A 16,354-nucleotide genomic window follows, 5' to 3' on the forward strand; every position below is an offset into this window, starting at 1 on the left:
GCGGCCAGCCATCAACTTCCTCTTCACCCTGCAATCTCCAAAAAAGAAAAATGTACTTAATATGCAGAAAAGACTGCGATTACTTGGAGCTCCAGCATAATGAGCACTCAACAGACACTGTGGCTGTAAGTGAATATAATCACTTGTTTCTCACACACTGATACGTATTCCTATTTGTGTTAGTTTAATTTTTGTAGGGTGATTGTTTGCAGTATTGTTTTATTTGTTAACGCTCATTTGTGGCTCTAAATTTGTTTGTCAAACATGAAAGAAATACAAGATAATCACAAAGGTTTATTCTGTGCATGACAGCTAATAGCTTTGCACATTTAGTAAGCATGTGACTCAATTGTATATACACATATGCATACTACTGGTTCCCTCATTGGTTTATTAATAGGAAGTAGAAAATGGCCTGCCTGGACCTTTTAATAGAATCGTGTCCCCCTGAAAAAGAGGTTTCTGTTAGATGGGGTCTGCACAGGTTTTCACTCTTTTAGCAGTTTTGCAAGGCTTTTAACCCTGGATTTGAATTAACTATAATGGTTTGAAAAAACATCCGCCATCAGTTTCTACCAATATAATCTGAGGTGGCACAGGCCCTCCTCTTAGAGAAATAATCATGTATTGTCTGTGGAGAAACTGGAGTACAAGCAATTACCCCAGCAGTGTGGCGGAACTAGGCGATCATGCAGGGAAACATTCCGAGACGTGCCTTCCAGAATCTCATTCAGCTGACTCAGGGGCATCTGGCCACCGACTCGTTTGGTTCAACAGTCAACTCACAGGACAGCCAAGATCTCGTGCCAGCCACCAAACCCCCCCCCCCCCCCCCACCCCCCCCCCCCCCCCAGCATGTCGGTTTGGATGGACCGCACTCACTCCGAGTCATTGTTGTAGACACATAAATGGATCCCCCGCGGTCATTACAGCTGTCGTTCCATGCCACGCGGCCTTCTGTAAGGTGCAGATAGGGGGGCTGGCTCGTTGCAGGGTTTCAGGAACATGAATATGTTTGCTCTGTACAAAGGGGCTGCAAACGCATGCAGTGCTTTTCTCATTGCACTCTCTCTTTCTCCAAGCACAATTAAAACGGTACGACTTTGGCCTTCTTGCAGTTACAGCGGAGGCGGTGCTCGTGTTGGCAGCGTGGCAAAACAGATGTCCAAAACAATGTGTAATGAATGAAGAATGAATAAAGAGGAACTCCTGAACTACCAGTGAAATAATGGCCTTCGAAGGCTAAATAACATGCCGACTGCATTTTGCCTCTTTTACAAACACTAGGTAAAAAGAACAGAGGGGAACCTTCGGAGGAGTTAGCTTAGCTGCCCCAGCTAGACGTGTGTTGCTTCAACACTTCCTTGAGCTGAGGTGGTCGAGCAGCTTGGTTCTGGCCTGTGTGCCATGTTACATTTTCCACACTGGCAGGGAGTAGTAGAGGGTACCAAGGGCACACCTTGTGTTCAGATTTTTTGGTGTGAGGGAGGGGGAACAGGTATGCTATTCTGCCAAAAGCAGACCATGATGTAGATTGTGGCATACACACATAACACATAACCACAAGTACTTTTGAACCCTTTATTACCAAAAATACCATTTGGCTGCCCTGTAGAATTTTTAGTAAAAATATGAGAATTCATCGGTCGATAACTGCGGTTACAAAAATAAAAAAGACTCCAATGCAGTAAAACATAAAACTAGCTAAACTGGGGCACAAAGTTTGTTCCGAGTTTCTTCGAGGGAAGGAAATCCTTACCGAGGTAAGTGGGAAGTGTAGGTCAGGGGTTCTTGCATACAAACATCTCTGCAAGAATCTGCTCCACATCTCAGTAATGCCTGCCCTTGGAGTTCAATCTCAGAGGCAATGGTATGATATGCTCCTTTAAAATGACTTACTGTTACTGGCATGATTAAAGAATAGCTTTTATAACTGTGTCATAAATCACTTGATGAAAGGATGCCAATGACTATGCCACTGCAACGGTTCCAATTTATGTTTATAGTACCATACCTATACATTTAATTAATGCACAAACACAAATTATTACTTGCTTCTTTCGTATCACCAAATAATGCAAGCTAATCATAATTCTTAAATTATGGTAGGCAATATCGCCTTGCCCCAAACTAAATTTGTAACAACAATAAACCAAAGAATACTACCTAATGTCCTCAAACATCTCCCCGTCACTGTACTACAGACTGTTCCTCATCAGAACAGCAAGCTTGACCTCCATCACGACCTGCTGCGGTCAACATTCTCCCAGAGGCAATTTAACTTCTTGATGTTTTATCAGCAGACTTTGGTCTTAACAGGTGGTTAGGAACCACGTTCAAGATTCTCATTGGAAACTGACTACTGTATTTAAAATTATACTTAAATGTTCCCTTCATTGCGGACAGCTTTGCCTTAGTGTGCACCTCGGTACGTCAGGTGTGCATGCTCCCTGTTTGCTTAAAAAAGTACTAGACAGAAAATATTCCTTTGAAAGCAGCCTTAAGACACTGCCTTTTCATTCTCACCACGGCTTGTTTGGAACTGCATTTCTACAAAGCAGAGGTTCTCCAAAAACCAGCAAATCAATGTTTTCCAGCCTGTCCGATTTTGCGATAGATGCCGATGTTAAACTCAAAGTGAAAGTCACATTCCAATTAGCGAGACATTAGAACCGAAATGAATTTACCCAGTGGTATTTTGACTTATTGACTTCACCGCTTTTGTCTATGGATGGGATTTTCTAACAGAAGAATTAAGAAAGAAATGCACACTTTTTTACACAGATGAGAGCTTATTTTACCACATCCAGTTATTTAAAAACAACAACATACAATAAACAATATACAAACATCAGAAAAAAAAGTGATGTGGACCCAAAGCTGTGTGATGTAAATGTGATTCCCTTTTCCAATGGCTGTACAGTAAATGAGCCTCTTTCTGAGAGGGTCAAGCATAAAAGTTCAAACTCTCCCTTAGCTTCTATACTGTGGGTGAGCAGAACTACAGGGGAAAAGCAGACCCAAACTCAGGCAGCTCCTGCTGGTAAAACTCCTATTAAGAGTGCTACTGTCTGGAATCATAAATATCATGTTTTGTAGGTAAACGGTGGCATGTTTTACCATCTGCATCAGTGAATGAGTGAACATCTCACTCAAACCCAAGATCCAGAGTGGGGGAGGAGTACACACTCAAGAAGTCGACTAATTCATGTATTCTCTTTGTTCTGAAACCACGAGCAGCCAATGGGAGGTGTGCAGAGGGAGGCATGGTGAGACCCGTGTGCAGCGGTGGGGTGTGTGCTTAAGTCCGAGGGACAGTGGGTGACATCAATCTCTGTGCTGTGACGAGGAGGATCAGGGGTCCTGGAGCTCCTTGCTGGGCTGGGCTCCCGCGGGGTCCGCGCTGTCCTGGCCGTTAGGGGCGGGGCCTGCTGCTTTCGCTCCCTCCATCTTGGGTCTCTTGGGCTCCGGGGGTTTGCACACAGGGTCCTTGGGAGGGGATGGCCTCTCTGGAGCACAACACAGGGTGTAGAATTCATCGCACGCTGCCGATTTAAAAGCCGGCTACATAACATACAGAGATTCACTGGCACGGATTCGTATAGAGAAAGATCAAAGTGCCAAACTGCCTTTTTTATTCGCTCTGTGCCGAGTATCATCACCCGATCACATCCAATCACAAGACACCATGAGAAGACAAGCATGCTGAAAGCAATACGAATCGAGCAGCTTCAAGAACACAAACGCACTAAAACATGTAAATAATTACATCTTTTTTTTAGACCAGGGATTTAGTGGATGTTTTATCCCACCATTTATGTCCCCTCTTGAGTCTGACAGACTCCTGTCATGGGCGGGTGGAGTCTACTTACCGTGTTTGGCCTTGTCTGAGGAGGAGGGCGTGGTGAACGGCCGAGGCGAGCTTGTTGAGCCAGTAGAAACAGGAGTCAGAGAGATTCGCCTGCGGAGTGCAACCAGAGGAGCCCGCATCAAATATAACGAACCGGCTATCAGCTCATGTTTTGCTGCTTGATCTTTCCTGTGCTTCTGTTCTCTGGCAGGGACACACTGACCCAAGTGCACGGCAGTGGCAGCATGCCCTAAATCTGCTGTGTGAAATCCTACAACAGCTTCAAATAGCTTTTCTTTTTTTAAATAGAAAATGACACCTAAAAAAACAAGTTCTGTTTAAACACTGGTTTTTCGCACTCGCAAATTAGCTACAAATTAACTACACACAAACACCAGTTTTAAGCAAGATGCGCGCCAATGCAAAGCGGTACTCATAAAACCCCTAAGAAAGAGGGAGGTTGTCACTACTTTGCCATACTCATTCTAATCCTTTTAGCTTATAGAATCGAAATAAAGAAAAGAGACTGTTGCTAAATTGTTGCTGGGAAAGGTTTTTTTTTTTTTTTTTTTTTTTAAATCAAAACCCCTTTTGTGATTCACACAGCACAGGATTCACCAAATCAATTCATAGATAAAGAGCAAAAATGATTCATTAATCATTCACCATCTTTTGTTGACTACATTAAAAAGCCAGACAATACGATGGAGACGCACAATAAAAGGGACATTGGTGTGACAAACACCGAGGGTGCAGGCAAAAAATCTGTCACAGCAAATGACATCACTGAGAATCATAACCCAAACCATAAGAGGGGATTCCACTCACAGGGATTTTTTCACAATGAATGAAAAGGCATCTTAGGCCCAACTTAGTTACAAATACTCCAAGTATTTGTTCCAATCATTTGGATTTTATAACAACTCTTCAGCCAGGTGGGGAACTAATTAGTGGAAGCTGTTTCAGTGAATGGACGGAACAAATAAATGCAGGCACTTCTACTTTTGCGGACTGGAGTATTCCACCTCTGTTTAGTTACTAGACACAAAATGAGCTGTGCACAGACTGGAGAAGTCCACAGGACAAGCTGAAAAAGCAGTGGTCAAAAGCTGGCTGTGTGGGTTCATTATAGCTGCACGACAAAACGGTGGATGAAGCACAACAAAATAAAAACAAGCAAAGACTAAACAGTGAAATATTCACACACTAAGCAAGCAATGCTGTCTCTGCCTGTGGGTCAGACTCCTCTCATGGAGACCTTACTCATGTTTCAGTGAGCCTGAATTAATATAGTATTGTTGTATTCCAGGGAATGAACTTTCGGAACTTTAAGATCACTCCTCCTCAGAGATGCCGCGCAGTACTGCGTCCACAGTGAGCAGACAGGGCAAGTCGTCTCAGGGTCCTGTGCTGTGGTGAAGCTCACCTCGAATCCAAAAAGGAACTCTTGCTTGTGCAAGATTCTGTCTGCACAAATTCAGCTGTATTGATAACATTTAAAACAAACACAGCGTATGTTTTACTGGCTAAGGCTGCATGCCAAGTCAAGCAATTAAGCATATCATTACATTCTTTCAAGTATGAATTACTAAAGAATGGCGTCATTTCTGGGAAGCACCAAGGGGGGGGGGGGGCTATTAAACTCTGTTGGTTTGCAATTTATTCTTACTTTGAACAAAAAACTTGAAGCTAGTGTGTATAATCTGTGATTTAGATAACATTCTCTGTTGATTCCTATACCTGCCAAATTCGCAATGTTGCGTAAGCAATGCTTGCTTCACTTTAAAGGTCAACAAATTAAGTAAGCGGACTGAGCAGGTCACAGCTGCTTGGTTGCATTAAAGCAGGTTTATCCGTTTGACACACACTGCTTTGTCGATTTACATTACAGCACTGTTAGTAAGAAATTAAGAAAAGCTATCACAACAGCTTTGGGAATTTAGACTGTTGAACAGTATAACATAAGAGTAATATAGCAGAAGGTAAGATCACTGTATCATTCCACACGTCTCATAACTATTATCATATTTCATGTCCAAAGAGGTGGATCTGCTGCCAGTTCTTACCATTGTTCTTTTAAATTAGCAATGACCCCAGAAGTGCAAAATAAGGTTTAATTGCACTGAAGATATCACATTCATTTCCAGCGCGTTAAGCCAATGTAACATCACACTTTACTGAACAAATATAGGGTGTTATAATTTCCTGGCAACAGCACTCTCTTCAGATATAATCAGAGCATAGCTCCCTAAAATTATGCATAGGCTTCATGTGTAAGAATAAGGACAAGGATCTACGGGAGAGATCTACCATGCGCTTTACTTTACACTTTACATTACCCTGAATCACCAGTTTAGGAAAGGAGGAGGAGGAGGAGGAGGAGGAGGAGAAAGGTTATTCCCCACTTACAGCTGAGAGAACCAAGGTAATGAACATTTAGGTGAAACTGTATGGAGGGTGAGACTGCACAAGGTGAGGCAATTGCTAATGACTGCCTGACTGTAGGGTTCTGCTGTGGAGAATATGGCATAAGCTGCAAAATTTGAGCCTATGATCCTGTGATGGAAAATGCCACAGAGAGTAAACCTGCTTTTACATACAAACAACATCAAAATTCAGGCACCACCGAAGTGGACCTTCGTATCTCTTACCTGGGAGTCGGCCCCTTGGGTGTGAGGTTGGCGGGGGATGATGTGGGCGTGGCCGGAGCCTTGGTACTGGAGGGAGCTGTGGGCGTGGTCGGAGCCTTGAGATTGGCGGGAGACGATGTGGGTGTGGCGGGCGCTTTCGGGGCACTGGGCTTGCTCCAGCCCTCCAGCGTGTTGAGCGTGATCCTCCGGGGCTGGGGCTTGGCCTTCGAGCCCTGGGAGCTCTTCCTGTCCTCTGTGGTAGGAGTGTTGAAGGTCTTGCTGGAGAGGGGGGTGGTGGAGCGGGATTCGCTCTGCGGGACAGGGCTGGGGCTGCCGACCTCGCCCGGCGTGGCGTTCGCCTTTCCCCCGGCCCCTGCGCCGGCGTCCGCGGCCCGGGGCACCGGAGAGCTGTTTCTGACCGCCGCCGCCTTCTTCCCCTTCTTCTCAGGGCCGGACCCAGGCGTCAGCATCTCCAGCGAGGGGCGCTCCTTCAGGGGGGTCCCCAGCTCCCCTGGGGCGAACGTCACGAACGAGCAGTAGCCGTCAGTGGAGGACACAGCCAGGAAGGAGCCGTCCCCAGACCTGGCCAGATGGGAGAAGAGAGCATACGATGTCACAAGAGCGTCCGCATTTAAATCATCTCAAGTCAACTCAAATCAACTTGAGACTTCAACATGCATTTTGAAGAACACTCCAAAAACACTGCAAAAATACAGTACCAGTCAAAAGTTTGGGCACACCTGATTAAGAAAGTGGGGAAACATGCAATCAAAGACATTTTGATCTAAATGTTTTTGTTTAAATGCTTGAAATTTGTTTCTTAGACAAATATAAATAGTGAAGTTGATGCCTATGTATGAATTTCTTTCCAAAAAAAATTGTAATTTTAAAAAATATTTTTGGCTTAAGATTTTCATTTGTTTAACACTTTTTGCCACTTAATAATTCCATTTATTTCATATTTCTGATGTCTTTGAGTAGTAAAAATAGAGAAAACCCTTCCATGAGTAGATGTGCTCAAACATTTGACTGATACGGTACATTGAAACAGCCAAAAAATCTGTGGCTATACTTCATTCATCAAAGGTGAGGTCACTGTGTGTGAAAGTGGATGTAAAAGTACAGTAGACTCACCAGGTGAGGTCGCTGAGTGTGTGATAATGGATGTTCGAAATGTAGCCAAAAGGGAAGGTCTGCTGTGTGTCATACAGGAAGATGGAGTCCTCAGAGGCAATGGCAAACACCAGGCGATAGGGCAGCTGGAAGGTGTTGGGGAGTGGCTGAGTGGAGCCATCTATCCAGCAGAGAGGGGAAACGATAATATGAGGCTGCTGATTACATTAATAAAGTCATAAAAGGCATGAGATCAGGGGTAAGCTGCAGGAACAGTGTAGGTGTCCCAGTTTACCTGACCAGCTAGCTTCTGTGAATCAAATTGCCTTTAAAAATGTCAATTCTACACAATATTATCCAACTACCAAATAACTGTAATTGCACTTTAATTACTTCAAAGTGACAGGACTTCGGGTATTGAGGGGGGGGGGGGGGGGGGGGTATAAAATGCTTATGCAGGGGCCCCCTACCTTCACCTTTCCTGGTCCTCAGCTCAAAGTAGACAGGGCAGCAGCGCACAGCCAGCGTGGCCTTAGCAGGGCAGGGGAGATGTGCTATGGGCCTGAAAAACACACAGCCGCAGGTCAGCGCGCCGCTCGGCCTTGTGCCTATTTAAAACCCACCCGAGTGAGGAAACGTGCGCCGAAGCGTGGCCCTCCTTCGGTGACTCACGCCGTACCTCTTTAAGTTTTTCCTGGAAAAGACGTATGTGGTGTTGGTGACGTTCTCTCCGGCCTCCACACAGCCAGCTGCGAGGGAGAGAGAGGAGAGCAGAGGCGCGCTGTGAGGGTAATGTGCCACAGAACTGCAGCTTACTCATTCCTGTTGACATCCTCTGCTGCTGCTGTGAGGGCGGATGGAGGTGCACCGCGCGCCATTGTTAAAAATGATGATAATAATATGGCTATGTAATTATCGCAGTCAAGTGTACCGTAAACGCCATTACCCCCATTGCTCAGCATTACAACCGTTCTCAATTTATTTCTACTCAAAAAGCATTTCGCAAGTCAACACCTCTTTCAAGCATCAGCATTTATCTGGGCAAAATTTCTTTCGTCACAAAATACTGTAATTTGTCCCAGCTTGGTCTAGATGGTACCGAGTAGTGGGAAAGTACTTCAGCTCCACCAGCTATTAATAGAATCCTCTGTGCATGTCAGACGATCTCAGGAGCGTTCCTGACAGCTTGAGACCAGCCGACTTCCAGACACCAGAAGGATAATATCATGCAATGCCCCTCTTTTTTTATACACTTCTGTTGGCATAACAAAAAAAAATCAAAAAGAATAATAAAGCAGTGAGCTGTGTGTAGCAAAGGAAATGTTCAAATACAAAGCAGAGTTCAAAGCCGAGGGAAGCTTGATAAAACTCAGAAGTTCCCAAATGTGACTCATGGAAAACAATGCGGCTCCAATTTTAATGATATATGAACTTATTAAAGCTTCTTGACAGAAGAAACGATCCACTTTTCAGTGTTTCTTATTACAGAAAGTCCTGAAAAAGAATGAGCGATGTGTGTGCGGGTATAATAAAAGTTGCCAAAGTAGTGCATTCTCCTGCTTCTACGGCGGGATAATGAGGTGTTATTGTCTGTAAACGTGCGATTCCGCAGGTTGTAGTGACAGAGAGGTGTGCGCTGTGGTTCAAGCTGTGGTGTTGAAGTACAGAAAGGAAGCAGCAGAGCCACCATAACACACCGCGCAGGGCGCTACGGGCGCGCTAAAGGCGCGTTACCTGGAACGAGCAGGAAGGAGCCGTCGGGGGTGAAGGTGAGGCGGCGGAAGAAGGACCTCATGCTGTCGTCGTGGAACATTCGGTAATTCTTCACCTGTGCGTTCGGAGAGCACATTCTTTCAGACACTAGCGCCGTTTCTCCATCTCAGATTTCAGAAAACAAGAACCAGATGGAAGCGAAATCCCAAAACTGGAGACAACGGGGCCTTCGTCAAGTTTCGTGTACCGAGCAAAACCTGGCCCTGGGTGGCACAGCAGTGACAATGTAAGTTTTTAAATCTTAAATTAGGCAACAAGCCATGATTTAAAATGATGGATTACAAAACGAATGAAAGGCAATGCGTGGAAAGATTTCACATGCTTCGTCAGAAATCAGCCAAAAGAAAATAAATGGATATGGCACAGCTTTACACTCCCCTTGGTTTTCCAACACATGTAATGTTTAGGCTATGTCATAGCCACAATACAGACATGAGCTTATGCCAAATGGCAGAGAGCAGACAGAAAACTGCACCAAACACCAAAAGTAGGTCATGTGAAAATATTTCTAAATAATGTATAAATAGTTACAGATTCGTAATTATTTTGCACAGGGAAAAGCTACCTTTCCATACTGCCTCTGGTACGGTAAGGGTGTGCTTTGTGTAACGGATTCAAAAGTATTTAAAGAAACTCATCCCTGCATTGCAGATCTTCTTCTCTGTGGGACCTGGTGTGTGTGTGTGTGTGTGTGTGTGTGTGTGTGTGTGTGTATGTGTATGTGTATGTGTGTGTGTGTGTGTGTGTGTGTGTGTGTGTGTGTGTGTGTGTGTGTGTGTGTGTGTGTGTGAGTGTGTGAGTGTGTGAGTGTGTGAGTGTGAGTGCGTGTGTGTGTGTGCGTGTGTGTGTGTGCGCACACGTACTGTTCAGGAAAGTTTCTTCCCCAGGGTGAGGAACAGTGCTTCAGGTAACCTATTTGCAGAACCATTTATCTGAACAGTCCCCTGTGCAACAGTGCTCTATGCCCTTGTTGAACTGAGAACCTCAGGGGTCCAGAGTCCTGTGCCCGACACTGACCTCTCCCTCTGCCGCAGATCCAGAGGTCATTTTGCTGATGCTGTAGGCCTTCTTCCTGGTCTGAGCGCTGTACACTCGCATCACTCTGAGTGGGACAAACGGATGCGTGGGTGAGAGACTCGCTGCCTCAGACGACAGTACATAACAGAGCCGGCTGTAACACCAACCACCAACCATCATAACTCTTAATAAACTGGAATGCACAGTCAGGGGTGTAAGGCGGATCCTCTCAGCATTGGTGTCTGTTTGTGATTGCGTTACATATGTCTTTGATTGTTACGATGCATTTCTTAACACTTTTTCCCCATTTTGTGTAACACAATTTTGCTGGGGTCGAACCTGAGCTTGCCTAGTTTTAATGAGACACTTGGCAGCCTACAAGTGCACACTTGAGTGTGTCTAGCCTCTAGCTATGAGACCAAACACAAGCAAAGGTGAAGATTCTTCAGCACACAGAGACAGCACTGTGTCTGCGTGTGTAGGTACTCTGCATTAGACACACCTGTCACAGCTAAGTGTGGTAATGTAGCGTCCCAGAGGGTCCCAGGTCACACCCTGCACATAGCTCTTGTGGTCATTGAAAATGCACATCTTCTGACCTGGAAGCACAACGCACACAACATTCACAAAAAGCAGGACATTTATTAGCGCACAACACATGATCCAGAACAGTAACCTTCACTAACAGTAACTAACGCACTGAGAGCAAAGACATGAAAACAATGCCCATTTATCCAACTGAAGGCTCTGTGCTCTTATGAACACTCCATACACTACATTACATTATTTTCATTTAGGCGATGCTCTTATCCAGAGCGATTTCTATATTTTACAGTTTTCACATGGTATCCATTTATACAGTTCCATATTTACTGAGACAGTTAAGTAATTTAAGTATCTTGAACAAGGGGACAGCAGCAGTGCCTCAGTGTGGAGCTGAACTGGCAACCTTCTGGTTACAAGCTACAGTACTTCACAATATAATAAGAGGAGGACCTTTACCCTTAGTCACATCCCACATGATGGCAGTGTTGTCCACTGATCCAGACACCATGAAATTCCCATCGATGGTCCAGGAGATGTCATACACGTCCTCAATGTGGCCCCTGCAGAAGGCATTCAATCAGTCCTAACCAAGTAAACACCCCCTACGGCCATTTGGCTCGTTTCACTCCGGGACAGTAATGAAATGACAACTGTAAACACCATTGTAAATGCCTGTAGGCGCCCTTTCCCTATCAAAAATCTACCAGCAAAAATAGATTCCAGGATTCTGCATTTAGGGCACGGCTAGAATCCTACTTGTAGCCAGACTTTAGATAAGTGTGCCGATGCCAACTGAGAGGTTAGGTAACCCAGCTTGTGCTTTTTACTGTAACTGGTCCCTTGCCACCACCCTGTAGTTGTGCAGGGAGGAGAGACGCTTACCGCAGCGTTTTCACCACAGTCCAGCTCTCCTTGTTGAGCTGGGCGTCCTCGTCCTCCTGGAACGTGGCCTGTTCCGGCTCTTTGCTGTCGTTAAGCCTCCAGAGCAGAATGACAGCATCTGCGGGTGCAGGCACATCAGCAGCAGAACGCAAAATCCCCCAGGCTGAGACAGTCACACTCTGTCTGCAAATACTTTAACTTTGTGCCGTTGTGACTTCATTCCCTCTTTCTGGCATTATAATGCTGTCATTATCACATTTCAGCCTGCCTTCGTGGTGCTCACTAGAGGTGTAATAAATTCTATTCATTTTTTTTTTTAACAGCACTAAAAAGGCACTTAGGCACTCTGGCCGACAGCATCTGTTAAAGCGGCGTCTCTCACCATCTCCACCCGATGCCAGGAGCTCGGAGTTGGGGGAGAAGCGCACCACGTTGACGGCCTTGGTGTGCCTGGCCAGGTTTGAAAGGAACTCCACGACTGCCTTCCCATCTGGTCCCTTCTCCACCTTCCATATCTGGAAAAGAACAGTTGGGCACACGAGGAGTTAGTTAACTAAGCTTTGATTACAAGTTTGATAGAAAAAGCACATTTGAGGCTTGTTGCTTGAGAAAATATCCATGAAAAACATGTAAACTGTAAGCTATACAAGAGACATTGAGGAGGAGAAATACAGCATTCAGCATACAGAGAGAATCACAAAGGTTTCAAAAGAGCATTTTAAGATTTAACATGAACTCATTTATTGATGATGACATGAGTGCTGAATAGCATTTGATCCATGTCTGTGAACATGAATACACTGCAATTTAGATGATGCAATCGGCTATTGGCTGCATATTTGGGACTTATGCAGCCCTAGATTAGCAGACTTGGAATAAGATGACCAATACGTATTTATAATGGTTTGGCCTAGGGGGTATCCAGTCACCTTGAGAACATTTAAAAGTATCTATTTTGAAGCTGTCAGGGTGGAAAGCAGGGAAATGAAACTCTCATGAGCAACATTTGAGCCCTGCTGCGTACGCAGTGAGATTGCACTGCATTGCATCATCTTATTTGAATATAGTTTATATAAAGAACTAATTTAATGCATGCATTTTAATACTATTTTGATAGCACCTTTTTGTTTGTTTCATGTGTCTGCTATAAATAAATAACCACATTCAACTGGATATCTAGGTGTGCCAGGCTTTCCCACCATCTACCTTGGGTGCGTGTGTCCCACCACAATTTGACTCATTCTGCAATCCACAAATACAGATGGAGTCACTAAGGAAGAGTGCCTTTCCGAAAAGGACAGCAATTCCCTGCCTGGGCTTCAACTCCACAATGCTCTGGTGCAAAGCCATGGCCACTGCTCCCCACACAAAACAGCTGGAGAACTACTGCTGGGTGTCCGTCCTCAGTATAGTCACCAGGACTCCGTGCACAGCGGAACCCATGCCACCGGTGGCCAGAACTCACCCTAACAGCGGAGTCCACGCCAGCAGTGGCCAGGCGGTTGACCCTGCCCTCGCCGCACTGCTGGAAGTCCATGCTGTACACCGGCTCCTTGTTGTGCCATGCAATCTCGCACGTGATGACCTTCATCCTGAGACACCTGCTGATGAGGAGGAAGAAGGGGTAGATCTACATACACCCTGCACTCACTAGCTAAACCTTTCACTAAACGTGCAGATGCAATGGACAATCACTATCTACACACACTCCCTCCTGTGGTCCTTCTTGTTGCTAAGCTAGCTAATTTTGTGTAGAACATTAGAGTACCTCCATGTACTGTGTTAAATGTAACATCACCGTACAATAGAGACAACGTTACTGTTACGTAATGTTGCGCTCCATTAAGAGGAGGCTCTGCTTTTTCACGAATTCCAAGTTATTGGAAGTATCTCGCCTACTGTATATGTGTTTACTTCCTATACAGAGTAACACACTAAGCTGACTAGATGCACAAAACCTACGTTTTTTTTCAGATCAATACACTCGGCTCATTGTTTTATTTTAGCTAACGGGAGGAAGCTTGCCAGCCTGTTGGAGTGAGGTAGAACTAGCTACTTAACTTGCTACTTGCTAGGTAGCCAGCTAACAAAGTGGTGAGCTAAAAAAACAAGTACAAGTACACCGCGTTTAAAGTTAACTACAAAGTAGTTGCCTACCTTGTGTGGTATGTGCGGTTGCTAATGATCTAGCCAACGTTACCAACCTAAAAAATTAGATAAATACGCCTCAGTGTTAGTTAGCTATGTCAGCTAGCAAGGTTAGTTAACAGGTCTAACTAGCTAGCTTGCCACATAGCTACATAGTAAACAAATAGACCGGCTGGGTCATTAGCTGGGCTGAATAAATGAAATAAAAGACACATTTCGACGGCAGACTCTATCCACTGATGGATTTGAGCTAACTAGCTAGCTGCATACCTAAATATATTTGCGTTGATGTGTAAAACGAGCGCATAAACTCACCGATTTGAAAAATGTCCGGCAAACTTGACCTGACGGATTTGCCCGCAAACAGGCAGCAGCGATTTCCCGCGCCGATTTGCAGGCAGGGAAGTCATCAGCAGTCTGCGCGCTTGCGCAGTTCCGATCGCGTTGCCGGAAAATAAACTACACTTCCGAAAACACGTCTGCACCCACATACACTCAGTTCATCTTCATTTGCATGTCCTCAGCCGAATTTTAAAGTTTTCTACTTTACAAGTGAATAACGGGTACAAGTAAACATAGCGGTAAATGGCCGAGAGTAGACTTTAATGCATATACCACCAGACACAAATACAGACGTGTCGCTTTTATAACGCAACACCTTCCCGGGTCTCCCCGTCCGAAATCGGACAGGTGTGAGTTGATATTTCCCCCCACAATGCATTATCACACTTGGAGTGGAAATCATTTTTTTTATAGTAGAGGATGAAGTCAAATATTAAATTCTCATTCATACTGTGTTAATATTGTTTTACCTTTAAATATACTTGTATATGCAGTGCAGAACAAAAAATGCGTATTTTGACGTTTTAGGTTTGACGACTCACGGGAGAGAACAGTAGATGCAGTCAGCCAGTGTCTTTTGCTACAGTGAGACTGTGCATTAAAGCATGCTGTGGAAAGGGGTCACTGTGTAGCTAAACACAAAGTAGTGATGTATCCTATGAGACTGATACTATGCAATTGTACCATTCATGGTATAAATGTGTTGTCATTGTTTGAACTGTCGATATTAAAGCATATCTGAATGAGAAGGTGGGCAGAGTTCTCACCTCTTCCCTAATCAAGGATAAGCTTACTCACTTTGGTCTGACAGGCCCATTACCCAGGCTCAGAAATCAGTATGTAAATCATGTATGTAAAAAGCAGAGCAATCTGCAAATAAATATATGACAGTAACATTCAGAAGTAAAAGAGAACGGACAGTTACGGATTTTCTGGTCATTTTTAGCACAATGCTATTTACAATATTCATCAGAAAAAAATTCACGTTTTTACATACAAACCATTCAGACACACCCACATTCTGGTTCATATCCACATTTATTGTCTGTGGTGAAGAAAAAAAAGCTGACTGATAATTCAAGAATAACAGACTGAGTTATAAATGACGTTGTAATTTGCTGTTAGATTTACTGCTAGCAATGGGCAAGTGTGGCATTGTGCATATTGTACTAAACATTGTTAGAACCGAATATCTTTTTTGAATAGCGTTTGTTTGGTTGAGTTAAACTTTAATGAAGTAATTCAGTGACAGGGTCCCACAGCCATGGAGATCCCCTTGCCAACACCCCCTCTTGCCCATCACTAATATCCATTTGGCTTTGGAGTTTCTTGTAAATTGGCTGTACCTTTAAATAAAACAGATAATACTTCAGTACCTCAAACCTGTCACAAAGAACTGTCTTATCAACTCTCTGTTGGAAAATTATATATATACATTTGCTGTCAGAAACAAGACAGGCAATATGAAAAAAAAACAGTTTAAATAAGGAGACCCACAGTATCCTCCATGCTTCAGCCCATGTCTCCTTTGTAAGAACAAAAAAATATATATGCAACCATTAATATGAAATCAAAAATCACCCTTTTCTGGACAAAAAAATATTCTCTCATCACATAATTTGTACAACATGATAAAACACTCAAGAAGCTGTGACTGCCAATTCAGTTCACATAATTTTCTCTTTGTTCCCATTTCCTATTGCTACGAATACATTTCAGCTGTGTCATCAGAAAATAACTAGGTGCAACCCAGGAATCATTTGTGTGCTTTGTCAGATGGAAGACTTGAGGTGGCAGAGCTGAGGCCTACTGCCCTAGTGGAGTCAAATTTTGCACAGTAAGACATTTTCTTTTCATAAGAATGAGCAAAAAGTCTGAAATCATTTTTAATGAGAAACCCATTTTCAAAAACATTTGATGCAGAGAAATTTTAAATCAATCATATACATATCTGTGTTTCAGTCTGAATCTTCTAGTTATTTGTTTAAGGTTTTTTTCTGACAAAATAATGTTACTGAATTTCAGAAATCTGGCACAAAAGATTATGATAAGG

At 44.0% G+C, this 16,354-nt stretch overlaps 1 protein-coding gene across 1 annotated transcript; it reads right to left on the minus strand.

Moving 5' to 3' along the window:
• Nucleotides 1–2,885: 2,885 nt before the first annotated feature.
• Nucleotides 2,886–13,402, minus strand: chaf1b (chromatin assembly factor 1, subunit B). The gene is made up of 14 exons (XM_036541217.1): nt 13,277–13,402; nt 12,194–12,326; nt 11,812–11,929; nt 11,386–11,489; nt 10,886–10,982; nt 10,384–10,468; nt 9,328–9,421; nt 8,273–8,342; nt 8,064–8,155; nt 7,615–7,774; nt 6,870–7,062; nt 6,502–6,818; nt 3,873–3,961; nt 2,886–3,509 (listed from the first exon to the last, which is right to left on the minus strand). The coding sequence occupies exons 1-14, from the start codon at nt 13,400–13,402 to the stop codon at nt 3,355–3,357; spliced, it is 1,833 nt and encodes a 610-aa protein (XP_036397110.1). The 3' UTR covers nt 2,886–3,354.
• Nucleotides 13,403–16,354: the final 2,952 nt, after the last annotated feature.

The sequence above is a fragment of the Megalops cyprinoides genome, chromosome 11 (genome assembly GCF_013368585.1).
Source record: "Megalops cyprinoides isolate fMegCyp1 chromosome 11, fMegCyp1.pri, whole genome shotgun sequence".
NCBI lineage: Eukaryota > Metazoa > Chordata > Actinopteri > Elopiformes > Megalopidae > Megalops > Megalops cyprinoides.

Excerpts from the sequence above, each read along its gene's own strand:
- chaf1b (XM_036541217.1), bottom strand. The coding sequence starts at position 13,402 with ATGAAGGTCATCACGTGCGAGATTGCATGGCACAACAAGGAGCCGGTG. Across the intron at positions 6,819-6,869 it reads GCTCTCCGGTGCCCCGGGCC|GTCGGCAGCCCCAGCCCTGT; the intron begins GCGGACGCCGGC and ends ACGCCGGGCGAG. Across the intron at positions 3,962-6,501 it reads CCCAAGGGGCCGACTCCCAG|GCGAATCTCTCTGACTCCTG; the intron begins GTAAGAGATACG and ends TGCACTCCGCAG.